We start from the raw sequence: 27,992 nt of genomic DNA, 5'->3' as shown, positions 1-27,992 counted from the left end.
AAGATTAACAATAATGAAAGATACAATACAAGACAATAGACTGGCCTTCTTCGATTATATATGCAATATCGGCTACCGCAGTCTCACAGTTCCTTCTTTCAGCAGCTATGCTCAAGGATTCATGCAAGGATGGGGGACAATAGGTCTCTTTCAACTCTCACCTCTAGGAACATGTTAAGAAATTTGGAAACAAAAGCCACTTTGTAGGAATTACTTATAGGTAGCTATTACCTCTCAATCTCAGTCTCGGAGTAAAACAGGGGAAAAAGCTTAGCCTTATTGTCACAACAGAAAACTGGGAGGATATCTGGCTTAACATGAAGGATACTTCAAGTTCTTTATACTTGTGATTCTTCTAGACAAGATATTAAACAGGTATTATAGGACTCCAGAATGTTTAAAGCTAGATTGTTGAAGATGCAAACAGCCCCATGCCAACCTTTAACACATCCTCTATACCTGTCAAAAATGCATGTGTTCTTCAACCCCATATTCAGTGCTCTCTCAAATTTTTAAGTGTTGCTATTTTTCATTCTCTAAGCTTGTGTATTGGAGAGGTGCTGGATTGGTATTACCAGTTAACATTAAGAAATGGATTGCAGCAGTGTCCAGAAGAGTTATCTCAGAAAATAGAAATCTGCAATTCCTCCCTCCTACACAGACTGGCTTAGTGAGCTCTTTACTATTGCATTAATGGAAAAAAATGACATGGTCTAATAGCAATACTTGGGGGAAAAAATAAGGCTATCTGGTTACACATCAAACTATTGCATATTTTTGCAGTTTAGGATATATTAGTCCCCAATACTCATAGCTTATGTTCTCACTTATATATCTACTTAGTCATTTTAACATTTGATGCCCTGCATGACCAATATAGGTTATGGGTGTTTGTTATGTGTGTGTGTGTGGGGGGAGGGGGTGTGTATGTGTGTGGGGGGGGTGTTGGTTGTTTGGTTTTGGTTTGTTTTTTTCCCCAGGTTTTACAAATAATGAACACTGAATTTTGTTATTCATACGGTATTTCCATCTTGTGCATATATTTATATCTCTCTTGTTTTGCTGGGCATTTATATTAACAAGCTGTAGTATTATCAGTCCTTATATGATCCTATTTATTTGAAGAATTTGCTATCTCCTTAATCACTTTAAAGACAGTTGAGCTCAGCTGGTGTGCTTTTGTTGCAGTGATTCAATTTGAACATGTGAGTAGAGAGGTTGGAGCTTTGTGTACCCATTAGTAAGACAGAGCCAGAATTTACTGATGTTCAGGACGATTTGTAAAAACTAGTCTGTTCACTCAGGTTTCTGCCTGAAGAGATAGAGGAGTATATTTATTTTTACAGGTGGATATAGAAAGTCCATATATCCATTGACCAGGGCCTGATAATTTTTTAAAATAAATATTTTGTATATGCACTTAGAGACAAAGATGTGAACATTTAAAAAAAATACAAAATTCAGTAAGTGGTTAAGATGTAAATTTTATAACACACTGTGAGTGCCTATGACAGATATGAAAGAACATACATTATGACCCGAAAGGATGAAAGGTGATGACCAAGCTAAAATGAACATTGAAGTACAATCACAAATGTGTGCTGAATGCCTGGTTAGAGAAAAACAGAAACAAATATAAAATTCATTATCCCTATTATTTTGATGCCTGTTTGTTTGTAGCCATAGTTCACCGCACCAGGAGAAACAGAATTCAAACCTACCTTTTTACGTAGCTTTTCTGCAGCATTCAGTTCAGCTTTAATGGTCTTATCAAACTTGTTTAAGAGTTTTGGTTTCTTCTTAGCTAGAAGAGTTTAAAAAAAAACAAAAACAAAAACTACTATGACTTTCCCTGAATATTCACAAGTATATGTTTGGACGTTTCCTTTAACCACAGCATGATAAGGTAGTTTCAGAATACACCAGAAAAAAATAGGCAACCATTCATTATGCCTGCAAAAAACTATATATTCATATGAAAGCCAGTATTTATGCACTTAAATTGAATAACGGTTCACTTAAATGGACTTTTGGGAATAAAATTATCCATTTTGAATGTACAAACGTCTTTTCTGACTGGATACAGTCTAAATAATTAGTACAACAAGAAATACAAACTGGAAATAACATATACTCTACAAAAACTTAATTTTCCCATACCAAAATTATATTTCACCGGGATTTGAATCCAATCATGTTTTAAAGATTTCTTGTGATGTAGAATCCATCTCAACCCAGTGAATCACCCTCACTGTTAGAGACTTGCACTGTATTTAGAGTTTGAATTTATCTAGCTTCACCTTCTATCTATGGGATCTTATTATGCATTTGTCTGTTAGGTTAAAGACTTCTCTACTAGCAGAAATTTTCTCTCAATGATCAAGTTACCTCTTAACCTACTCATTATTAAACTAAATATTCATAAAATGGTCTGAAACAGGGAGTGAATAGTGAGGTGGCAAAGTTTGCAGACAATACAAAATTACTCAAAACAGTTAAGTCCAAAGCTGATTACAAAGAGTTACAAAGTTACAAAATTGGGTGACTGGGAGACAAAATGGCAGATGAAATTCAATGTTGATAAGAGCAAAGTAACACACACTGGAAAAATAATCCCAACTATGCATACAAAACAGATGACATCTAAATTAGCTGTTACCACTTGAGAAAGAGATCTTGGAGTCATCATGGATAGTTCTCTGAAAACATCTTCTCAATGTGCAATGGCAGTCAAAAAAGCTAACTGTGTTAGGAAACCTTAGGAAAGGTATAGATAATAAGAGAGTGGCATGATATGCCCACACCTTTAACACTACATGCTGTTCTGGTTGTCCCATTCAGAAAATGTATATTAGAATTGGAAAAAGTGCAAAGAAGGTTAACAAAATGATTTGGGTATGGAACAGCTTCCATATGAGGAGAAACTAAAGAGACTCCGACTGTTTAGCTTAGAAAAGAGATGATTAAGGGTATATGATAGAGGTCTGTAAAATCATGAATGGTGTTGGGAAAATGAATAGGAATTTTTTTTAATCCCTTCATATAACACCCAATGAAATTAATAGGCAGCAGGTTTAAAACTCACATACGGAAGTACTTCTTCACACAATACACAGTCAACCTGTGGAACTCATTGTCAAATGATGTTGTGAAGGCCAAAAAGTATAACTGAGTTCAAAAAAGAATTAGATAAGTCCATGGAGGATAGAGCTATCAATGATTATTAGCCATGATGGTCAGGAATGCAACTTCATGTTCTTATGTAATTAAATAAATTGAGTTTCTTTACTCTCTCACAGTTAACATGTTTTCCATCATTTGAACCATTACTGTAGCTCTTTTCTGAACCTTTTGAAATATCCTTTTTGAAGTGTGCACATCAGGACTGGATGTGGTATTTATCCCATTAATGGTCTCACTAATTTTGTATTCAGAGGTAATACTGCCTCCCTGCTCCTAATGATGACCTCTTTATATGGAATAGCATTAGTCCTCTTAATCACAGCATCACACTGTGAGCTCATGTTCAGTTAGTTATCCACCACGACCCTGAATCTTTTCCAGAGTCACAGCTTTCCAGGACAGTCATCTACCTTATTTTCTTTATTCCTAAAAAAATCTTCTATTTGGTTGTATTAAACGTGAGAGCACACACAAAATTACTGATGTGTACAAGATAAAGCAGCAGATAACTGCTTTTCTCCAAGTTTATTATGGATTACGTATAAACAATCTTTGCTCTTACATTTCATTTAACACAAATATCTTCCCTGACACAAAAACCTACTAGTTGTCCATGCTTTTATTTAAATTATAATTATCTGCATTTTTTTATTTAAATTAGATTGAATTATTTCTTTGTTTCTCTCGGGACAAAAAGCCATTAATAAAATGAGAGGAAACAGAAATATTACATTTCTGTGTCTGAGTTCAGAACAGCAACAGTCTTTTTGATTAATACTACATGTAAATGGCACGCTGTCGCCATGTCAGAGCACCCACTCCTGGCATGGAGTGGCCCTGCTGGCCCCTCAGCCTCTGTTCTTCCTTCTCAGAGGTCCTCAGGAATACTTCTCCAACATTATCTTAGGCTAATAAACACCCACATCACACAGTAATTTATTAAAATGGACACCTCAAATGACAAAATAAAGTTCAATACTATAACTCAAAAGGTTCGGGCTCCACCATCTTTCATGACTCCAGGATCTTTGTTTGTCTCAGCTGTCCCTCAGACTGGAGGGCCAGAGTCCCTTACTAGAGTTCAGAAGCTCAAATGAAACAATACAACAAACAATAAAAGAAAAGGAGGACTTGTGGCACCTTAGTGACTAACCAATTTATTTGAGCATAAGCTTTCGTGAGCTACAATTGGTTAGTCTCTAAGGTGCTACAAGTACTCCTTTTCTTTTTGCGAATACAGACTAACACGGCTGTTACTCTGAAACAACAAACAATGTCCATCCACCCAGGGCTTAACAAAACTCTGAAGACACTCCTGGGTCTTTCCCAGCTCCCTGCCCCTTGTATGTGACCACAGGGCACTCCCTTGGGCCTCCCTTTTGTTCCCGAGTCTTCTCCTGCTATGCAGGCCTCCCAGCTTCTGGCCTGTCTCCCTATTCCCAGGCAGCACTTGCAATGAGAGCCCAGAGTCTGCTCTCTCTCGCTCTCTATCAACATCAAATCTATGCTCCAATGACCGTTTTATTATTTATAAAAAGTGGATCAGCTTCAAGAGGACAGATTGAGAAAGATCCACATCAGAATATCCCATAGTCCAGTGGTTAAGGCACTTTCCTGCAAAGTGAGACACCATGTTCCAATCCCTTCTCCACATTAGGCAGAGGGGGAATCTGATCCCAATCCTCCCACATCCCTGGCAAGGTTCCCAATGATGGGGCTAAGGAGGCAGCTGCCTCCTCCCAGCTGTTTTGCTTTTGTCAAAATAACCAAAATCAAAATGAACATTTTCAAGTTGGGTTGAAACAAAACATTCTATTTAGACATTTCTGAAACATGTTGATATTTTTAGTTCAGTTGTAACCATTTAGTGAACTTAAAACAAATTTGTGAATAGTTTGGGTCGACCAAATCTGCATTTTTTTGGTGAATACGCCATTAACCAAAAATATTTTGTCCACTTCTAGTCCTGACCACTTTTGGTCATTAAAGATTCTTTGGCACTTTTGGTATAACACTCTTGTGTCTTGGCCAAATTTTAATTCCAGTAGTTACAGTTTCCAGATCTCAGTTCCTCCTGAAGTTTCAAATGGAGAGAGTATTCTTTTATAGTTTCTTTATAAACTGTTGTGTAGCATTGCTGTGAACTGTTAAACAAATGCCAAATTTCGTTTCAGAGATGGTGATATTTAAACGTTGTGTAAAGTATCCCTTACCCTTCTTACAGGGCTGCTGTGAAACTTTCAGTATAGGAAGCGCTTTGGGATGCTTAGATGAAAAATACTATAGAAGCACAAATTTATCATCATCATTATTTTAGCCCTATTGATCCCTGATACAACACAGTGACTAACTGGATTTCAAAAACTGCTTTGTAAGATGGGGAAAAGCTATACAAAATCTAAAAAGATTTTGCTCCTACTTAGTATTTACTAACAAATAGGATGGAGAATAAAATTCAAAAGAATCTCACCTCATTAACAGATTGTTTTTGCTTTCCTAACCATTTTATTGTCTCTTTGTATCTCATCCTTTGAAAGTCAGCATTTGTAGATGAGTACAGAAGAAAGTACTTCAAGAAGGCAATGATGATTAAATTGATCCTATGAGTGTTTTACATAATATGGAAACAGCCACTCTCAAATTGCACTATCCAAATGCACAGTGCAATATGAACTATGCTAGTGAATAGGGGGATATTTTGAGTGAAAAATGCAATGCTTTTTAACACAGATAACACAGTATGAATTACATTTCATTTCCCCATGGAAGATTTAATAGATCTTCATTTTACTTTGTGGCCTAAGCTGATATTCTGTTTTACTATGTCTCTCTTTTGTATTGATCTATGACAGGAGAGGAACAGGTTTGGTGTATTTTCATATGTAAAGTAAAGTAGTGTTTTAGCAATGATAAAGTCTTGATTGAAACATTCATATATTTTGAACCCAACAGAACCAGTACAATTGTTATTCCCTATCAGATTGGTCGACCATCCAGTCCAGTATCCTGCCTCCAGCAGTGAGCAGCACCATATGCTATAGAGATGGTGGCAGAAACCAAGTAAAGAACAATTATGAAAAACGGGGCCATAAGACACCTGCCCATCAGCTAGTGATTAATAGAGGCCCTGAAGCAACAAAGTTTATACCCTTTTCCTCCTTCCTACCCATCTAATGTATCTTTGGATTGTCTCATGAGCCATATAGTCATGATTGCTCCCAAAACAGTTGGGAATGCTTGAATGCACAGAATTAGTGTGTGTTTTACAGGACAGAATTTTCAAAGGCTTTCTCCACTTCTAGCCTTATGGTAGCATCTCAAGACCCCAACTGAGATTAAAACCATGGTGTTAAATACTGTAATACACCTGGAAAGAGACATCCCCTGCCACAAAGAACTTACAATCTAAACTCTCAAAGGATTGTAAAGGAAGAAGAGCCACAAAGATCAAGTGAATTGCCCAATTCAGCAAGCCAGTGGGTGAACCACAAACAGAAATCAGGTCTCCTGATTCCAAATGGATCATGCTGCCTCTCTTTATCTTCAGGATTAAACCTGCTAATCAGAAAGGTTTATGGCAAATGAACAACCAAAAGATATGCCTTGAGCTCAGTACTTTCATGACAGAGTTCTTTTGGTGAGAAAACCCATTAGACTTTATTATTAATTATTATTATTATTGATTCCAAATATATGACTTGATTTTAAATACTACTGTACTTTTTTATGGAGTTATTTTTGGTATTCAGCCAAATTTAACAAAGTTCTTCACACTGGAACTCTGTGTATAGAAAAACTTTACACATTTGTGACTTCTCAGAATTTAATTCTCAGTTCTTAACGCATGAATCAGGATCTAAGTGAAAGACTAGCTAACTGCAGAGAAGCTGACTACCATAAGATACGAAGGAAAGTTACATGGTCTCGTGGCTAGGGTATCTGTTAACATATACAGGAGCTATTTTGTATTTTGGGTCTCGTCCTTCTCACTTCTGTTGAGGATGGGAATGGTTAGTTTCCTTGGGGGAAAAGGGCAGACTGCCCCACACAAGGAATATATCCCATTGAGTTGAGGACAGTGATGTTCACATAGATATGAGAAGGGAGGGAGATATCAGGCATATAGCAAACAACGGCACAGAAGTGATAGTGAGAAAAAAAACCAGCACTGTAAATTGGATAGATATGATATACTGAGTCTCTTTCTCAGTTATTTTTTCCACTGCATGCATCCAATGAAGTGAGCTGTAGCTCACGAAAGCTTATGCCCAAATAAATTTGTTAGTCTCTAAGGCACCACAAGTACTTCTGTTCTTTTCTCAGGTTGGAAGAACCTTTCCTCTGTTTCAATCAAAATAATATCATTTTGATCCCCCTTAAAATTACACATCAACTCTATACCAGCAGGAGGCCAATATGCAAAGCTGAAAACGAACTGTTAACATAAATATTATTCAGCTGTGAGGCACTAACTAATACGACACAGTAAACATTACATAAAGGGCAATCATTTTCATCTGCCCATTTTACTGAGATGCTGTAGGGTTCATCTGGGAGCTTTCAATGCAACCATCAAGTATTCCAGTATATCAAATGTAGCCTGTAGTCTTCCTGCAGGGGTATTTTAATAAATTATACATAACTTCCTTCTAGTGTTATAATCCTTTAACAGATGAGGTCACATCTGTTAAATTAGACATTACAGAGAAGCTAACAAATCTGGTTTCGGGGTGGGGAGGCGGGAGAACGTCCCTAAATAAATGCAGAGTGATATGACCACTTAGGAGATTTACATTTCATCTCTGCTCAGATACTAAAATAATAATTATGTATTTATATATCACGCTTTGGTCTTGCAAGAATGGTATGAGGTGTGTTTAATTACAATCCTGGATATAGGAACAGGTTTGTTACTCAATGGCACAGAACTACTAAGATTTGGTGACATAAAACAATCTCCATTGTCTCTCACAATTCCATTTCCATTGTTAAACAATGGGTAGGGCCCTACCAATTTCATGGTCAGAAGATTTTTAAAATAGTCAATTTTATGGTTTCAGATGTTTACATTTGAAATTTCACAGTGTTGTAACAGTGGGGGTCACAACCCAAAAGGAAGTCGTGGGTAGAGGCTGCAAGGTTATTGTAGGGAGGGTTGTGTCACTCCTACCTTTTTATGTGAAGAAACATTGTATCGTTTGGGTTTTAACAGATTGCAAGTTACTTTTAATGGGCCTTTTATGCACAAGATTAATCAACTATTTATAATATAGGCACTTTTTACTGATCACATCTATTGGAAAGTTAAATTAAAGGGCAAGATACTAGTATCACAATAAAGCAGGATCAGGAGAAGTATATTTTCTCCTTATGGGACACATTATTTTATCCCTTGACTTAAAAGTTCCTGTATAAACTTTTGCTCCCAAGAGAGGACATCAGAAGAACATCATCATCAACAATCCTAGAATAGTTACAGTTAATTTTAACTGATTTTAAAGTATTTTATTTTGCATACATTCATATTTTCCCACTCTTGTACTCTTTAAATTTTGGGAACAGAAATTTTGCAATACTGTAGTTTTACTCTGACACAGATGTGCACAAATGCTCACTTGGCTGGCTAGGGTGTGGCTTTGATGGACAAGGAGTAGTGCATATACCTTTTAGGGCCATAAGGAAGAGATCTCAATTGGGAGCATGTGCTCCCTCTCCCTTCTCCTACCTCTACCCCCCACCCTTTTGCATACAATGTAGGGGGGATGTTTCTTCCCCCTTCCTTCCTTCTGTTCATAGTGTGGTGATTGGAAGGGGAGGGGCAGGGGGTGTCACATGCTGCATCTAGAGCCTTGAATCTGGAGCCTGTCCTGCCTACTGCTGCTGCCATTAGGTGGTTGGGGTGGTGTTGGGGGCTCATTTGCTAGTGGTAGAGTGTTAGGGAGTTTGGTAGAGTTTGTGAACTCCTTGTTTCTGCCCCATCCTTAAACTAGTTGCTGGATCCCTGGTGAAGCTGGGGAGTAGGCGGAGCTCCAGGTTTGGGGTCTGGAAAGGATTTTTTCCCATATTGGAAATTGGAAAACAACTGTGTGGGTTTTTTCACCTTCCATCTGGCATTCTGGAAGTCTGGTTTTGGGGGTGGGGGGAGGGTGTTAAATTTCCATTGTCACAACTTTGGCAGGTTGCCAAAGTAGTTGGTGGATTAGAAATGGTCTAATGAGTTCTCTGTAATGGTCCAAGGAGTTCTCTGTTTGGACATTGGTCCTGAGCACAACAAGGCATGGTGAAGGGCTATACCTCTATATCTCAAAGCTTGTAGGTCCCCTCCCCTCATCTCCCCTATACCTGGTGTGGCAGAGAGGAGCTGGTTGGGGGTCTGACTTCTAGTCAGGATATGTTGGCAGGCCTCAGGGTAGAGAGGGGGCATGGCCTTCAGACCCACCCTCTGGTTTATAATCCACTCAGGCCATTTGTGTCCTTTGAGAACCACACTGGAAGAAGGCTACTGAACCGTCTGGGGTAGTTATCCCAGTTAGGGAACAGTTTTGGATAACGTTGTGGCCTCTTTATTTGCCATATTATGGTGTCTGTGTCTCATTGGTTCCACATCCACAGCAACACACATGGATAGAAGTGGAGGCTGTGGCTTTATAAACCAAATCCAAAATAAAAGAACTAGCCTCAAATTAGCACTAGCAGTCAAGTGCAGGTTCCAGATCTGTCCAGCCAGGGCAACCCCCAACAACAGCTACCCTGAGGCCTCCCCTTCCCTACTCCATTAACTCCCCCTCATCTCTGTCCCACATGGCATGAACTGACCCCACTAGCCATGGGAAAAAATACAGGTACAGCCAAAGCTGTGAGTAACATGAAAACAATAAGACCTAACCCCCACATCAGGCCTCCCAACTGCTGTGAGGAAGGCAAACAAAATCCACACTGCACTTCGCCGGTTCTCCAGTGAGGGGGAAAAAACCTTTCCTTGAGCCAAGAGATGACTGGCTCTGCTCACATCATAACTGGAAACCCAGTGATAACATGCATCACACAAACCAGATAAAGGAGGGAGCGGGAGCTTCTGGACACCAAGTAAACATTGAGCCCAGGAGGAGCTCTGAAAGACAGGGAGAGCTCATCAGTTTATACCACACACTTCAGATCTCCCAATGGGCCACCAAGGCAAGGAGGGATCTATCCACCCTGATAGCCTCACTGCACCAGTGAGGGCGGGGCCTGTGCTCACACACCCAGCCAAGAGCCAAGGACTGTTTATCTGGTCCAGTATACCTTCCCATCTCTTGTGCCCAAAATGGAGGAGACCTTTAGCTGTTGTCCTTTCAAGAGGCTTTTACTGCCCTATTATGTGGTTTTGTACAGAGAATCACTATTTTAATTGTAAAAATTTATAGTTGTTGTTTCTGATTTGCTTGGGTGTATTCACAGAAGAAAAGGGGGGGGGACAAAACAAAAACAGCAAACTCAAAAATGAATGGTTGTACAGAACACAGAAAACAACCACAATTATCATTCCTGGTAGCTGGTTTAATTAATGTTTTCAAGTTAAATTGAAATCGTTAACTACCTACACAATGAGATCAACTTGGAAGATGCAGCTCACAACACTGTGCTTTATTATTATTATTATAAATCTGAACATTTAGACAGACTAATGTAAGTTAGTAGCGGGGAGATTTCTGATGAATGGCCTGTAAAATTATATCATAAGTCTAGCAAGGATACAGACTAGATAATCATTTTAAATGTTTTATTTTCCCTAATAGCTCAGTCTCATTTTATAATCACAATTAGGCACTGTGAGGTAAACATTGCTATGCTGTTGTCAGATTTCTCAGGGGTAAAAGACAATCTGCCTGTGGCTTCACTCCTCAGACCTGTGGAATGCAATTAATGGCAAACAAAGCATATCCTGCCATACCTTATTCCTTAGATCATTCCAATGACTGCCTGAAAATACCATGATAAAAATATTACAGTCAAATATAAGCAAAGTTCATGATCAAATGAATAAGTTTTATAAGAACAGGTCAGTGATCCTTGCTAGCTTTCAAGTCAAATTTCAGAGAAGCACAGAAATCAAAGATAGTACCTGACCATCATATTTACAAACCTCAACCTCTTAAGTAATGATCATCAGCTAAAGGCACCATAGCATACTAACCTACCCAAGCCAATACCATACCTCTAAAATAGGGGAGGGAAAAAAGGAAAGGAAGAAGCAAGAGGAAGAGAAAGATGATGGCAAATCAAATTACTGGTCTTTCCTCTTCCTCATTCTTGAATAAAAACATTATTCCATTATGAACAAATGGCAACCATGCATCTAAACAGAATACTGAAGCACAGTTCTACTGAAAGATACCTCACCAGTTCCAAACAAGTTAAGCTTTCATCGATTCACATATCTGAAGGACTGAATAGGGAATTATGATTATCTAGTCTGATCTGCATAACACAGGTCAAAGGTTTTCAATCACTAATTTCTACATCAGGCCCATAACTTCTGATTACCCAGGAAGAATCCACCACATCCCTAGGCAAGTTGTTCTAATGGTTTTTTACCCTCACTGTTAAAAATGTGCACCTTATTTTTAATCTGAATTTATTTAGCTTCAGCTTCCAGCCATTGGACCTCATTATCCCTTTTTTTTTGCTAGATTGAAGAGACATCGGTAAGTTCTTCCTTTGTAATTACCTGTCACATGTGACCAAGCCACCTCTTAGCTTTCTCTTGGATAAACTAACCAAGTTGAACTTCTTTAGTCTCTCACTGAATGCCAAGTTTTCCAGACATTGAGTCATTACTGAAGCTCTTTTCTGAACCCTGTTCAATTTGTCCACATCCTTTTTGAAGAGTGGATACTAAAACTGGACACAATAATAGTCTGACTAATGCTGTATAGATATAATATTCCCTACTCCTAGGTATGTCTAGATAAACAGTTAGTGCACAGCAAGCTGGAATGTAAATCTCCACTGATTTACAGCATGCCATGCACTAATCGTCCACTTGGACCCTGCTACTGTGCTTTGACTTACGGCTGTTTAAACATGTATTCAGACCACTCCACCCAAGTTGTTGATATTGCTCAAGCGAAATATTCTCAGATCCTACATGGGGACAGGTGTATCTGTCTGTTGAACAGAAACTCCGCCACAAGTAACCTAGTGATCTTCTTGATCTTTTAAGATCACTGAGTAACAAATAAAACTTTTAGTCTGTGTGTCTTGAAGGACTTTTAGTGGAATGCGTGAAAGGTGCTTTTCCTGCACTAAATGAGAAACAAAAATGAGGATACCAGATGAGTGCAATAAATTAAACACACAGGAGAGAGGAGGGCAATAAGTTGGAGGGACTTTCATGGCACATGAAGAGAGGCACAAGAAACATTTGGTATGACTATCCCATTCTGAGAAAGTGGAAGTTGTGTTGTTACAGCTGGCAGAGCCAGAGAATAAGAGAGAAAGCAGCCCTCCCGTGTACAAAAGCATTCTCCATGAGGGACTCTTGCCTTTGCGGTGTTTCAACTGATCTAGCCCTGATCTATTTACCTTCAGGGTGCACTGAATGACTTATTATTTTAAGAGAGTCATTGAGGAGGAAAATGCTGATGGAATGGTATTGTATAGGAAGGGTGTTCACATGACACTGAATTTATTTACTTTGGACAGTTCCTTTAGTTATTTGTTAGATTTTGTGGGGCTGCTAGTGCTGGATTTTCCATTGTTGTTTGAAAGTATTCATTGCGTTTTTAATCAATTGTCAGGTCTGCCTACAATGAGATATAGGCTGCTTCTTGTGGTTTTATAAGTCTCTTCCTGTGATACACCGCCACAGTTGTGATCAGTGGAAGTAGTGATGCTAAATCCAGCTTGTGGCTGGCAGAACATTTTCTGTAAGGATCTGGGTCTCTGGAATGACCTCCTGCCATTGATCTGTGGATGGGCACTTTTTACTTTCTCGAGAGAGAAATAAATGATAAAGAGATATTTACAGCAGTCATCCTTAAAAGCTTCCCATTTGGTTTTGTAACTGAATATTGTACTAAGCCTAATTTTACTATTGTTCTAATACTGTGAACACTACAGTCCTATTTTCAAAGATACAAAGGCTAAACTGAAAGAATAGCAAGAGTAACCACGGTGTATTGTATATAAGCTGGCTAACTACTCTCTATTTGAAATTCAAAACTTGCTCAGGAAATATTGTTTTTCTTCTTCTTCAACCTATGTGCGCATCATTATACAAATTAGCTGTTGAAATTGCTCTGTCTCCCAAAGGGCAGCAGAAGAATGGGTATTTGATGATGATGGAAAACTCCTGTCATAGCCCTGTGGTTTGGTGGGCTAAATATTCACTTGGTGAGTTACAGGTGGCCTAAATGATCAGCTAATTCTATAGGTTTATATAAAGGAAAAATTAGAAGATAGCAAAACAAATGTGCATTTGACAGCAACTATGGTAGGACTATTTAAAAGCACTTGAACTGCAATAATTAAAGATGTTTCTAAATTATCCTAATGTAACAGTCAGAAATGTCCTATAATTAACTTATCTAGAGATATAATCAGACAATAAATGCTTAGGTATTTTAGAAACTAATAAAGCTGTTGAATTTAATGACTATAATAAATCTTTAGCAGTGGTGATTCCTGTGTGATTTTCTCTGCAGCATAAAGTGTTCTTCAGGGTTTCTGCTGAAACTGGTTATTGTACATTTATATACCAACGCTCATCATAGGGAACAATTACTGACCAATAATGATATTTTTCAGTATATCCCCTCTTTGCTCATCATCACAGGCCTCTTAATGAGTTTTGACTTCACTCACAGGAAATTATACATCCCTCGTTAAGTCCAGAAATAGATTTCCATATTGACTTCCATAATAATACACTCTAGTATTCTAGTAATGGTCATACACACAAAGGCTTAGCATAGTGTTACTGCAGTGTTGGGTGCCTTGAAGGAAGATACTGGAGTATTTTTACAAGGGGCAATATATTAATATGTTCATTATTTGTAACTGATAGAATAAAAATAATGTTAAAATCAAATTAGAATTATATGGACTTTGCATCTTTAAAAATAAACTAAGCTGGATTTAGAATGACACCTGAAGTGAAGCCAAAACATCCCAGAGCATGGTCACTAAGACCAGTGCAAGAGGGAGGGAGATGCTTTAAATGCTGATAAAATACAAAGGTGAAGGACAAAAATTAGAACCATTAAACCATGTCACAGGGTTGCTGGCCCCTTTAAGAGGACTATGAGCCCAGGCTACTAATGATAAGCTAATTAATGGTTAACTGAATAAGGAGCACCTGAGCCTTATAAAAGGCCATCAGGGCTCAGTTACAGGGAGGTGCTCAGAAAGAGATGCTCTTTTAAGGAAAAGGCACTCCCAGAGAAAAACAGGCCCCAGGGAGTAGAGCTGTACATACCCTGAGCCAAACGGTGGAGATTGCAGGCCAGAGAGGCCAGGACTGAGAATCACAGGCCCAAAAGAGGAGGACTGAGCAACCCCTGAGCCCCAGGGGAAAGACTTTATTTCAAGCTTGTTTGGATTTAATGAAGTAGAACCTCAGTAGGGAAATTTTGTCTTCCACCCTTTTGGGGTATGGAGTTGTTAAGAAGCCCTGAAAGAAGGGAAACTTAGGCAGAGAGTGCCTGCAATGCCACACTAGGCCAGGATGCGGCGTTACAGGGCAGGCACATGCTGAGACAACTGGCACGAGAAGGGGGATTTTGAGACACCCTCCCATTAAGAAGGGATAACCAAGCAATGCAGTGCAGAGACCTTTCTCAGCTGGAAGATGTTAACCCTCAGAACATAAGAATGGCCATACTAAGTCAGACTAATGGCCCAGCTAGCCCAGTACCCTCTCTGATAGTGGCTGGTGTCAGATATTTCAGAGGGAATGAACAGAACAGGGCAATTTCAAGTGATCCATCTCCTGTTCACTCCCAGGTTCTGGCAGCTGGAGTTTAAGGACACCCGGAGCACGGGGCTACATCCCTAACCATCTAGGCTATCAGCCATCAATGGAGTTATCCTCCATGAATTTATCTAATTCTTTTTTAAACCCAGTTGTACTTTTGGCCTTCACAACATCTCCCAGCAATGAGTTTCACACACTGACTGTGTGTTTTATGAAGAAATACTTCCTTTTGTTTGGTTTAAATCTGCTGCCTATTAATTTTATTGGTGACCTCTGATTCTTGTGTTATGTGAAGGGGTAAATACACTTCGCTATTCACTTTTGCCACACCAGTCATGATTTTATAGACCTCTATCACATCCCCCCTTAGTCTCCTATTTTCTAAGCTGAACAGTCCCTGTGTTTTTAGTCTCTCCTCATATGGAGGCTCTTCCATAACCTAATCATTTGTTTCAGAGTAACAGCCATGTTAGTCTGTATTCGCAAAAAGAAAAGGAGTACTTGTGGCACCTTAGAGACTAACCAATTTATTTGAGCATAAGCTTTCGTGAGCGATGAAGTGAGCTGTAGCTCACAAAAGCTTATGCTCAAGTAAATTGGTTAGTCTCTAAGGTGCCACAAGTACTCCTTTTCTTTTTGCTAATCATTTGTGTTGCCCTTCTCTGCACTTTTTCCAGTTCTAATGTATCTTTTTTGAGATGAGGCAACCAGAACTGTATGCAGTATTCAAGTTGTAGATGTACAGTGGATTGAAAGTGGCCTTGTGATATTTTTCTATCTTATTATCTATCCCTTTCCTAATGCCTTCTCACATTCTCTTAGCTTTTTTGACTGCTGCTGCACACTGAAGATGTTTTCAGGGAAATATCCACAATGACTCAGATATGCCTTTCTTGAGTGGTAACAGCTAATTTAAACCCCATCATTTAGTCTGGATAGTTGAGATTATGTTTTCCTGTGTGCATTACTTTGCACTGATGAACACTGATTGTCACCTGCCATTTTGTCTCCCAGTCACACAGTTTTGTGAGATCTCTTTGTAACTTTGCAGCCAAGCTTTGTACTTAACTGTCTAGAGTAATCTCATATGGTCTGCAAATTTTGCCACTTCACTGTTCACCCCATTTTCCAGATCATTTATGAATATGCTGAAGAGCATATGGAGGGGCAGCCAGAGCTTTGGGAATGCCAGCTCCAATTTTTGGGAATGTCCAATATGCAGGAGAGGCCTGCTGAGGAGGCATCATGATGCGAAAAAGAGTCAGTTATTGTTGACACTGAAAGAGAAGGCACCACAGGGCTCAACCAATGGTATGTTTTGACTGAAGAAGTGGGGCACGCAGGATGGCTTTGCCCCTATATGAACCAAGATTGCACTGAGCACCAGAAGAACCAGGGAGAGAGGGGCTGTGTCACGGTTCCTCCCCCACTCTGAACTCTAGGGTACAGATGTGGGGACCTGCATGAAAAACCTCCTAAGCTTATCTTTACCAGCTTAGGTCAAAACTTCCCCAAGGTACAAAATATTACATCCGTTATCCTTGGACTGGCCGCTACCACCACCAAACTAATACTGGTTACTGGGGAAGAGCTGTTTGGACGCGTCCTTCCCCCCAAAATACTTCCCAAAACCTTGCACCCCACTTCCTGGACAAGGTTTGGTAAAAAGCCTCACCAATTTGCCTAGGTGACTACAGACCCAGACCCTTGGATCTTAAGAACGATGAACAATCCTCCCAACACTTGCACCCCCCCTTTCCTGGGAAATGTTGGATAAAAAGCCTCACCAATTTGCATAGGTGACCACAGACCCAAACCCTTGGATCTGAGAACAATGAAAAAGCATTCAGTGTTTTACAAGAAGACTTTTAATAAAAAATAGAAGTAAATAGAAATAAAGAAATCCCCCCTGTAAAATCAGGATGGTAGATATCTTACAGGGTAATTAGATTCAAAAACATAGAGAACCCCTCTAGGCAAAACCTTAAGTTACAAAAAAGATACACAGACAGAAATAGTTATTCTATTCAGCACAATTCTTTTCTCAGCCATTTAAAGAAATCATAATCTAACACATACCTAGCTAGATTACTTACTACAAGTTCTAAGACTCCATTCCTGTTCTGTCCCTGGCCAAGACGACTACAGACAGACACAGACCCTTTGTTTCTCTCCCTCCTCCCAGCTTTTGAAAGTATCTTGTCTCCTCATTGGTCATTTTGGTCAGGTGCCAGCGAGGTTACCTTTAGCTTCTTAACCCTTTACAGGTGAGAGGAGCTTTCCCCTGGCCAGGAGGGATTTCAAAGGGGTTTACCCTTCCCTTTATATTTATGACAGGCTGTTAAAGACACTATGCCACAAACTACTGGGGCCTGGGTTATTGTGAAGTCTGAATGAAGGACTGTGGAGACAGAAAGAGCAATATCCCAGGGACAGGCTGTTTTGGGGAGAATGGGCCCTGCTAAAAGTTTTAGCTTTGGGTGGATGGACCCTAATTATGAAGAAGTTAGAGCCTACAAGAATAGGCAAATATGGAGTAGTCCAGGATTTTAAGAATTTTAATTAAATACAGGTTTAATGGCCATTTTCTCTCTCACCGCCTTCTTCTGAACCAACACAGCTGAAACCAAGAGTTTAACCTTAAGATTCTTTGCCACCAACTGAACTGACAGTGCCTTCGGACACCTCAGCAACCTTAATAGGAGGATCTGACGAAACAGAAACAAGAGCCCAACACATCCCCAGGATCCTTTAAGCACCTTAGCCTTACCAGACAAAGCAGTTGGAACCAAAACAAGCCTCTTAGTCTTCAGATCTGACACTCTCATAGAACCCAACAGCTTAGCAACACGAACTTTCTTAAGCAGGAGCACCTGAAGTCTATTCTGCCTCTCCTTACATGCTCTGGGTGTGAAAGTCTGACAGAATGACAGTGACCTTCTTTGAGGCAATTAAGACATCTAACATGTTCGAGCAATGCCAAGAATGTGTTGAAGTGCCTCTCTTAAAACCGGGCTTTTTTCTTTAGGTCCACCATCACATGGAACTGAACCTGAACCTGAAACCAAACTCAGCTAACTACAAACTCTGTAACTAAACTAACACTAAAAACTAACAACTACAACTCTCTAAAGTTGCTAATCTAAGAGAAAACCCGCTGATCTGATGGACCAGAGCAGTTCACTTTCATCTGGCGCAATTATTTGGAAGGAACTGAAAAAGTAGAGGGTGCAGCATCCCCATATACAGATAGCCTCACCCTCAGATCATTTGGAGATCCTTAGGGGAGAGGTAGAGGGTGCTCATGTGCATTCTAGCATGCACTGCCTGGAGAAGGTTCTACCATTACGCTGCACCAATCAATGCATTACCTGGGAATATTTAAAGTAATCTTGAACAAGTTATAATTTTATATATACTTCCATTTTTGAATGAGGATGGTGGTGAGTTTTTCTTTACCCTTGCTTTTGTCCTGATTGAAATGTGATCTCTATATACGTGGGCACCTGATTCTATTTCTTATTATTTCATTCTACAGTTGAAATGGTTTAATTAAATTTACCTAGAACATTTTTAATTGTCAAGTATTTAAGCTTATTAGAGTACCATATTTCCTGCTGAGCCTATCCCCCCGCAACTGTTCACATCCTTGCACTTATTTTTCCAATCTCTTAGTTTAATTCTCAAGTAAACCAAGTGATTTATTAAAAAATAAATATTTCATGCATACATACATGACTACATACATATACTAAATACATACATAACTACATGCATACAATAATACTACGTTACTAACTACATACATACATGCAGTACATACATAACTAAATACTTTTTTTTAAAAAAGTTAGGAGGAAAAAGTCCTAGAAATTCCATCAAAAACCCATTATGCTAAAAGAACATTTTTAGTTGCGTGGCTAAGGATTCAGAAGCCAGGAAACATAAAAATTATGGTTCCACCAGGGAAGAAAGGAAACCCTGAAGCCCCTGATGCCTCCTAGTGAAGGAGCTCCCCAGAGTAGTCAGCACTACTCAGTGTGCACTGTCTGACCACAGGGGATGCAGCCACATATGGAGGAACCCTGGTGCTAAAGTAGCAGATACCTTATCATAATGTGACTCATGTATGTACTGTTTTCAGGCAAACACTTAAGTAGAATGAGAGTTGTTTTTAGAGCCATCTGGTGTCCATTTAATGCACACACCAATTTTTCCAAACAATATATCCACTTTTCTGAATTGAATGCAAGTACAGGATGTTAAGTATGAAGTTTATGAACTTAGTATATTATTTAGTTCATACTAGATTTTTATTGTACTAACCAAGGCAGCCATGCTTTAACGGTGTTCTATGTTGCTGCACAAATATCTAGAGTTACTGTACAAGGATTTTAGATTCATGGATAGGTATATACTGTATGTGTGGTGGTGACCCATATGAGAGAGCCATATGATGAAAGCTTTTATTAGCATATACCTTTGCCAGCCTCACTTCCACTCTGTCTAGTAATTCATCTCCTTAGGACCAATTATAATATTACAAATTTGTACACAGCTTCAACTAACTTTAAATCAGTCGATCACCAAAATATTTCCTTCTTTACAACTTAAAATAGGGAACTTTTGCTCCCCCCCAGTTTCACTGGTCTGAGGCTCAGGATGAGAGATCTTCAATCCCAGACCAGATACAAATTTAAGGGACAATGTTATGACCTTGAAGGGTTAGAAATGTTAGAAATGAGTTTGGAAATGGAAGGAGGAAATTCCTTGCTTTCTATAGCACAAAGAATTTGTTTAATACTTCCATACATATTTAGATATGGAAATGCTATTTTAGGTAATGTGTTGAATTTGGTTTGGTTTTTTAATTTGTCCTCAAAAATCTGTAGTCAAAATAACAATAATTTATACATATTATGGTAGCATCCAGGAACCCCAATCATGGACCAGGACCCTGTTGTGCTAGGCACTGTACAAACACAGAACAAAGACTGTTCCTGTCCCAATCCTTATTTTCAAAGCTCCCTGAAACACTTCAAAAATACTACTTCTGGAAAATACATGCCATATACAGAACACATAATGTACTCCCAGGAGGACAAAAGGGCTTGCTCAACGATGTTATAAGAACACGGCAGTTTTAATTGTGCCTGATAGTTTGCTTATCCATGGAACAAACATGGAATGGGCTGAAGCAGAAGGTCCCCCCATGCTACTCTGCTAGTGTGTTTCAAGCTTTGTCAAGGGGGACTACTAATGATTAGCTAATTCCATCTTCTGTATCATATGCATGGGAACAAATTGGTGAGACTTCATGACACAGAACACAGCTCTCAGATTACTCTTACATTAACTCGCAAAAGCAAATACACTTTATGCTTATTTAACTTCAAATTATCTATTTAATGAAAATCGCACTTTCTACAAGGTATAACTTTGGTCTTCAATGTAATACAACTTTCTCATCCTTAAGAGAATAGACATTTACCTTTTTCTTTTTGTTCCTGTTCAGTTTCTTTACTTTTTCCTGGAAGATTAAAAATGAAATAGCATAAGCATTTTAGTGAAGAACAGTACAAAAACACACTACCAGTAAATCAATACCTATGGAAAAGAGACAGTTAACGTAAAAACTTTTTGTAGGACTTCATGGCAGCATATTTTCACTTAAGTCATTTTCATCAAAAATGCTTGGGTACTTTATAGTTCAATTATAGCTTATTATCTAACACAGGATGGGGATAATGCTGCATGAAATGTTTTAGAACTAATAGCAATCTTTTCCAAAGAAGATAAAAGTCCGTCCCCCGCCCCACACGTATGTGAATGATATCCACACACACACACACAATATTATACATAATTCTTCTAAGTTCTTCAGCCACTAAATGTTTGATTAACTTTGTACCTATGGGTTCTGTTTACTTTTCTTAATTTTACCTATTCACTTATGCTTGACAATAGGAGTAAAATTTCAAATGTGTTTAAATCTCTAACTTTCAGTCAGATTTAGGATCCTTGGTGCCAAAGTCAGTTTTGAAAAATGGAACTTAGGCTTCTGAGTCATTTAGATGTTTGTGAATATTTTACCTGTGATATATATTAATTTACCTATTTAGTACTTCAGATAGCTTTATAATGACAAACAAAACATTTCCTGGGAAAACAGCCCAGCCTGAAAGTATGTATCAATGCAATCTACCTAATATCTCTATGTTTATAGTTTTCATAGAATTTCTCTCATTAACCTACACACTAATTAAAATACTAAAAGACAATTCTCCTCAGCAAGGGCTACAAAAACAAAACAAATGAGAAATTCCTAAGCCTAGACATTTTGGAGATCTGATGAAAAAGAAAAAGAAAAAAGTAAACTACAGCTACATTTTCAACACACTAAATCTTTAAAATTGCCTGATTTTTACCAGACTTCCTAAAAATTCTATCCTGGAATGATCGGCAGCATGTAAAATCTTTACAGTTAACTATGGAGTGACTACTGCTACTTCAATATGCCTAGATTGCTAAATTCTCCCTTAATATTGACTTGTGCCTTGTAATGTATTAACCAAGTTACAAAATAGTGAATTAAATAAACATGGTGGAGTGTCAGAATTATTTGCCTCCATAATTAAATATAAACATCTTTAAACTACAAGTTATATTAATTAGAAATGGGAAAGGATTCATAGATTGATATATTCAAAAGCTACAGGCCCGCTTGGATAAGGAATACATTTACTCTGATTTATGATTGTACATGAACAAATGTAGTTGTCACCTGTTTGCATAATTATGCTATTTGCATGTGTAATTGTAATAAAAACTTTTTTTTCTAAGTCCATTTCAGTGTTTTCATGGAATGATATTTTAGAGAGACCTACAACCCTAGCTGACAGAGACAAACTGATACATCTGAGTTTTTGATTTCTATGATCGTGTGGAATTCACTGTCACTCAACTCCATCCACAGAGCATATGGCAGGACTGTGTAGTAAATCATGAAGTAGTGAACTATTTTAACTTCCCACTCCTCTCTATCCTTTCCCCCATCACCAACACACTCCACTCACCTCTGTAAGCTCTTCCCTTCTCCTGCCTTCCCTTACCATTCACAACTTATTTCTACAGGTTCTTTCCTCTCTCAGTAAAAAGTACGGTATATTCTCACCCAATTTTCCCTCTTCACTTCATCTCTAAGTTCACTAAATGTGCCATCTATAACTACTGCCTCAAGTTCCCCTTCTCTAGCTTCATTCTGAATTCTCTCTGATCTGGCTTCTGCCCTCTCAGCTGCTTTTGCTCTCAAAGACTCTAATTACCTTTTCTTGAGCAGTCCTTAGGGTGTCTCTTCCATCCTCATTCTTCCTGATCTTTTGAGCTACTTTTGACACTGATCGTACCCTCCTTTAATTTTGTATTCCCTTAGCTTTTGGTTCCCCATCTTACCTGGTTCTCTGCCTACTTCACTGAGCGTTCCCCTCTGCATCTTGGTCAGTGAGTACTGCTGCCCTCACTACTTATGTCTAGGTGATCTTATCTGCACTCATGGTTTTAACTAACATCTCCATGGTAAAGACTTACAAATCTGATCTTTCTCCCTCCTGAAGAAGAGATCTGTGGTGCTAGAAAGCGTCTTTTTCATCAACAGGAGTTGGTCCAATAAAATATCTCACACATCTTGTCTCTCATATCCTGGGTCCAAAACACCTACAACAACACTGTAAACAACTGTCTTCCTCCAGTAGAGATTAGACGTCTCCGTGCAAGTGTCTTGCCAGGGTCTTAAACTTAGCAGGACCCAGACCAAGCTCCTTTCAAGCCCACCAACCCTTTCCCATGTTTTTCACCCTCATACAAAGCACCTCCATCCTCTGTCATTCTGTCTTATAACCTGAGTGTCATCATTCACTATGACCAACGTGCAAAAGTGAATGTTTCTGGAGCAATAGGAGGGTGTAGTTATTGAAAAATTACACTGCTGTGATTCTAATGCGAAACATCTGGGTAAACTTGCATTAAGCTGATTGTGATAACTAGAGCAGCTCTCAGCAGCCAGCAAGCAGCTGTGCAAATGTAAAGCAAAGTGCTCGCCCATGAAAAAAACAAAAAAAACAACCAACCAAAAAACACGTATTACCACGAAGAAACACATTTACTTTTCATGTAGCATTAAAAACAGTATTTTCAAAATTGAAAATATATTTTACATATTAGAAAAATGATCCGTTTCATGCTTAGATAATATGCAGCATCTTGCAGATACACATTAAACATACAACCATATATAATTAATACATACTATACCCATACACACATCAACTCTAATTAATATACTATTTATATGTTTGTGGTTACTTAGTTTTATTTTATATTTATACTCTTTTACAAATATCTAAATTATGTCGGTTTTATATCAAATTTTACAAAACATATGTTGCTGTAAATATATGATTTATATCTGCAGTATATCCCAGAATTTCCTATTTACAAGAGTTATATCATAACCACTAGCTCATCTCTGATTAGTGGGAATCACAGAATCACAGGACTGGAAGGGACCTCGAGAGGTCATCTAGTCCAGTCCCCTGCACTCATGTAGGACTAAATATTATCTACACCATACCCGACAGGTGTTTGTCCAACCTGCTCTTAAAAATCACCAAATGATGGAGATTCTACAACTTCCCTCAGGAATTTATTCCAGTGCTTAACCACCCTGACAATTAGGAAGTTTTTCCTAATGTCCAACCTAAACAGCTCTTGCTGCAATTTAATTCCATTTCTTCTTGTCCTATCGTCAGAGGTTAAGAACAACAATTTTTCTCCCTCCTCCTTGCAACAACCTTTTATGTACTTGAAACCTGTTATGTCCCCTCTCGGTCTTCTCTTTTCCAGACTAAACAAATCCAATTTTTTCAATCTCCCCTCATCTGTCATTTTTTCTAGACCTTTAATCATTTTTGTTGCTCTTTTCTGGACTCTCTCCAGTTTGTCCACATCTTTCCTGAAATGTGGTGCCCAGAACTGGACGCAATATTCTAGCTGAAGCCTTATCAGCATGGAGTAGAGCAGAAGAATTACTTCTTGTGTCTTGCTTACAACACTCCTACTAATACATCTCAGAATGATTGCTTTTTTTGCAACAGTGTTACACTGTTGACTCATATTTAGCTTGTGATCCACTATGAGCCCCAGATCTCTTGCTACAGTACTCCTTCCTAGGCAGTCATTTCCCATTTTGTATGTGTGCAACTGATTGTTCCTTCCTAAGTGGAGTACTTTGCATTTGTCCTTATTGAATTTCATCCTATTTACTTCAGACCATTTCTCCAGTTTGTCCAGATAATTTTGAATTTTAATCTTCCAAAGCACTTGCAACCTTTCACAGCTTGGCATACTTTTTAACTATGTTCTCTATGCCATTATCTAAATCATCGATGAAGATATTGAACAGAACCGGAGCCAGAACTGATTCCTGCAGGACCCCACTCAATATGCTCTTCCAGCTTGACTGTGAAGCACTGCTAATTACTGACTCTCTGGAAACAGTTTTCCAACCAGTTATGCACCCACCTTATAGTAGTTCCATCTACATTGTATTTCCCTAATGTGCAGAGGCAACTGAAGTGCTAATGTATTTTCAACTTTAATATATTTTAGTTGTTAAACGGTGACCTATTTCATGATATTTATGTATTATTTTCCCAAACTGGTGTGTTTTCCAACACCACTGAAAAAGACAGCAGAGCGTAAGAATCCGTGGTCTCTTGAGGGCAGGCATGGAAAAGTACAGGGAAGGGTGGGGATGTGCCTTGCTTGGAACCCTTTGCCCAGCTACGTTCCAGTCTACATTAGGACACAGGATTGTCAGAGAATCAAGATGTACCAGACCTTTTAATGTCTGCTTTAAATGGTGTAGGCACCGCATCCACTTTACACTTCTAATTCAAAATATGGACCATGGGCACAATTTTCCTCCAGAAAATTTACACTGAATGTGTAACCTTTTTGCCAGACACTGGTGTATTTCAGTGAGTAAAATGTCATTCCTTCCAAGTCACAAACTAAAAAAAATATATACCCCGGACCAAATTTTGGCCAACCACATAATTGGCTTTAGAACTGGACTGACAAGCTTCAAAAGCGGAGTAAACATGCAGCAACATTCTCGTAGATAATGTCCTCAACCCATTGCCATTGCCTCATCTCCCCTCCCCCACAACCAAAATAAAGATTATGTCCTGCTCAAATTTTGTCCTCCTTGTATATTAAATGTTGACAAAGAACTATATGAGGACAGATTGGTGATATTAATTAGTAGATGAGATAAGTAGGTACTGAAACACCTTTATTAACACAGATACCAGATTTCTGCACTTAAGAGTACAAAATAAAGACACCACCAAAGCAAAGATATTCTTCTGTGTTTTATTGCAGATAACATTAAAACAGAAGAAACACACTTTTTTCTTTTCTTTTTCTTTTTTTTAAAAGATCCCCTTGACCATTCCCAGCTTGGCACTCTTTTGTAAACAAGAAGCTCATAAAAAAAAAATCACATACTTAATTACAAAGTGTTTAAAATTTGATCACAGCATAACACATCCTCATAGTCCCATAATTCTGTAAACAGACTGTCATATTACACAAAAATGCAGTAAAGTTTATGTTCTTTTCTTTCACAAGTCTTAAATTTTACTTCCAAGCTCCCTACAAAATATGGCTTTGTAAAATGTATGGCTTTGCAATTCACAAACACTGAGAATTTTACACCAAGAAGAATGCCATACTCTGCCTCAACCCACATCACAGTTTAAGAAGATTATTGCTAACCAGACAAGTTTAAAGAAATCACTTTGGGGCATACTTTACACTTGCTCTGCTCATGGAACTCAAAGTGAATTGGTGTCCTACACATTAAACAAGCACATATGTCCTTTCCTATGGGTGTATCAGAAAAATCTCAAAACAGTGTTAAAGAAACAAACAAAAAAAATCTCCCTGTCAACTAAAACACAACCTTCGTTATTTTACTGATACTTTAAAATATTTTAATCACAGCAACTATTCCTGAGCTGAAAAGGAACAACAAAAAGCCCAAGAATGAAAAGATGTCATCTCTACAGTTGTGGAACAGCAGCATGCAACAGGTAGACAACACATCAGCTTTATTAAAATTCTCAGTCACTCAAAATCTAAATTAAATGGAGTTGAGTCATTAAAACTGTTTTTATATTTACAGTATTCTTAAATTTTTAAACCTTATTTTTAGGTAAATATTATCTGACAAGGTCAGCTTTTAAAATTAAAAGCTGGGTATTTATGCAAATCTGTTTTATTTTTCCCTCTCTGAATAGTTTATTGAGTATCACAATACATAAATTACAGCTGTGATAGTCAGTGCTCTGGCCAATATAAAGTATGCCTTACTAAGCCCAAACTGATTCCAATTACATACCTATGTGTCGATATACACCCCGACTTCCTGCCAGGCTGTTTTAAAGTCTTCGGGTTCCTTAGTTTTAAAATCAAATAAGCATAAAGTAATGCGTTCAAATTTCAACATAAAGGATTATGGAAAAAGTAATTTAATAATCTGTCTATATACTGCTTAGAATTAGACATGTATGTTTTATAAACTGTAGAATTATTATAAATGATTTGAAGCTCATGTAGTGTAACTGTTGACATATCAGTGCAGACAGATACAAATCATAACTTCACAGCTCCATGTCTCATTAGTGTTTCCAATAAAAATGCAGTTAAGCTCATGTTACATTAGTAGTAACATTTTTTAAATTTATGATCACATTTGTACATTGTTTGCCCAATCTGTTCCCAATGTTTTCCTGTATGTACCTACAACAAAAATATATATATATTAAAATCTGAAAATTCAATTGATGCTCCATCATAAATAGAATATTAACAAATTTCTTGAATACCACATCTAAAATGAATGTCAAACATACAGCTGTCACAAACAGGGAAGAAAGAGAAATAAAACCAATGAATGCACTAAACTTGACAAAAAAGTTAGACAGGAATGTAAATTTAAACATCTAAACGTTAAAAAAAAGTGTAATAAAATGACAGTTGGCTAAAACCCATTTATAATATTTTAGTGTTCATTTCCCAAGATCCTGAACTGTTCAGTAATTACATCATGAGATCTAGTACAACCATCTGCTCCCCTTGTGTAGCGTATGGTTAGGGCTGGTCCTCCTGCTGTAGGAACAGTCTTTTTGAAGCTTTAAGTATCTGAAAAAATAAGGGGAAATCTAAATTAAAGGACCAACCAAAACACAATAAAAAAAAAATCTACATGCTAAAAAAAATGCAACTTTGTGGCATTGTAGTTTATTTGGAGAAAGCTATAATTCCCAGGATCTATACTACTTTGCTATAGAAGATGGGGAGTACCAAATTTAAATACTAATCTGAAGAATAGATCTTTGAAAATAGAATAGATCTTTGAATTTAACTTGCAAAGGAAATTAGGGCCATGTCCAAATATAAAAAAGTTATATTTTTAAAAGTCAGTGACAGGTGGAAGGGAAGAAGGGACAGGGTACAAAGGGATTTCAACCACATGTTAAGCTGAATTTAAAGATGTAAAGCACACAACAACAAGATAAGAGAAAAAAATTGCAAGAATATCTGCAGTTTTAAGAATCAGAAAGCTGGGGGAAATTTGGCAAATGTGTAAATACAGAAAAACCTTAACTCTGTCACATTGAACCCTTCCCTCTATCCTTGCCACATTGAACCCTTCATGTAAGACGGATGTGTTTCTGGCAAGTATCACACTACAATAACTATTGACTTCTGACACACTGCATAC

At 38.1% G+C, this 27,992-nt stretch overlaps 1 protein-coding gene across 12 annotated transcripts in view; it reads right to left on the bottom strand.

Annotated features, from left to right (window-relative positions):
- Positions 1-27,992, bottom strand: part of ASPH (aspartate beta-hydroxylase) — a 206,679-nt gene that overhangs the window by 69,015 nt on the left and 109,672 nt on the right. For all 12 annotated transcript variants that reach the window (XM_073331031.2, XM_073331032.2, XM_073331035.2 and 9 more), the window contains 2 exons: positions 20,634-20,672; positions 1,722-1,804 (listed from right to left, as the gene is read on the bottom strand). In XM_073331031.2, the coding sequence (XP_073187132.1) occupies positions 1,722-1,804; positions 20,634-20,672 (122 nt within the window). The remainder of the gene's footprint in view (positions 1-1,721; positions 1,805-20,633; positions 20,673-27,992) is intronic.

Source organism: Lepidochelys kempii, chromosome 2 (assembly GCF_965140285.1).
Source record: "Lepidochelys kempii isolate rLepKem1 chromosome 2, rLepKem1.hap1, whole genome shotgun sequence".
NCBI lineage: Eukaryota > Metazoa > Chordata > Testudines > Cheloniidae > Lepidochelys > Lepidochelys kempii.
This window is presented reverse-complemented; position numbering and strand designations above follow the sequence as displayed.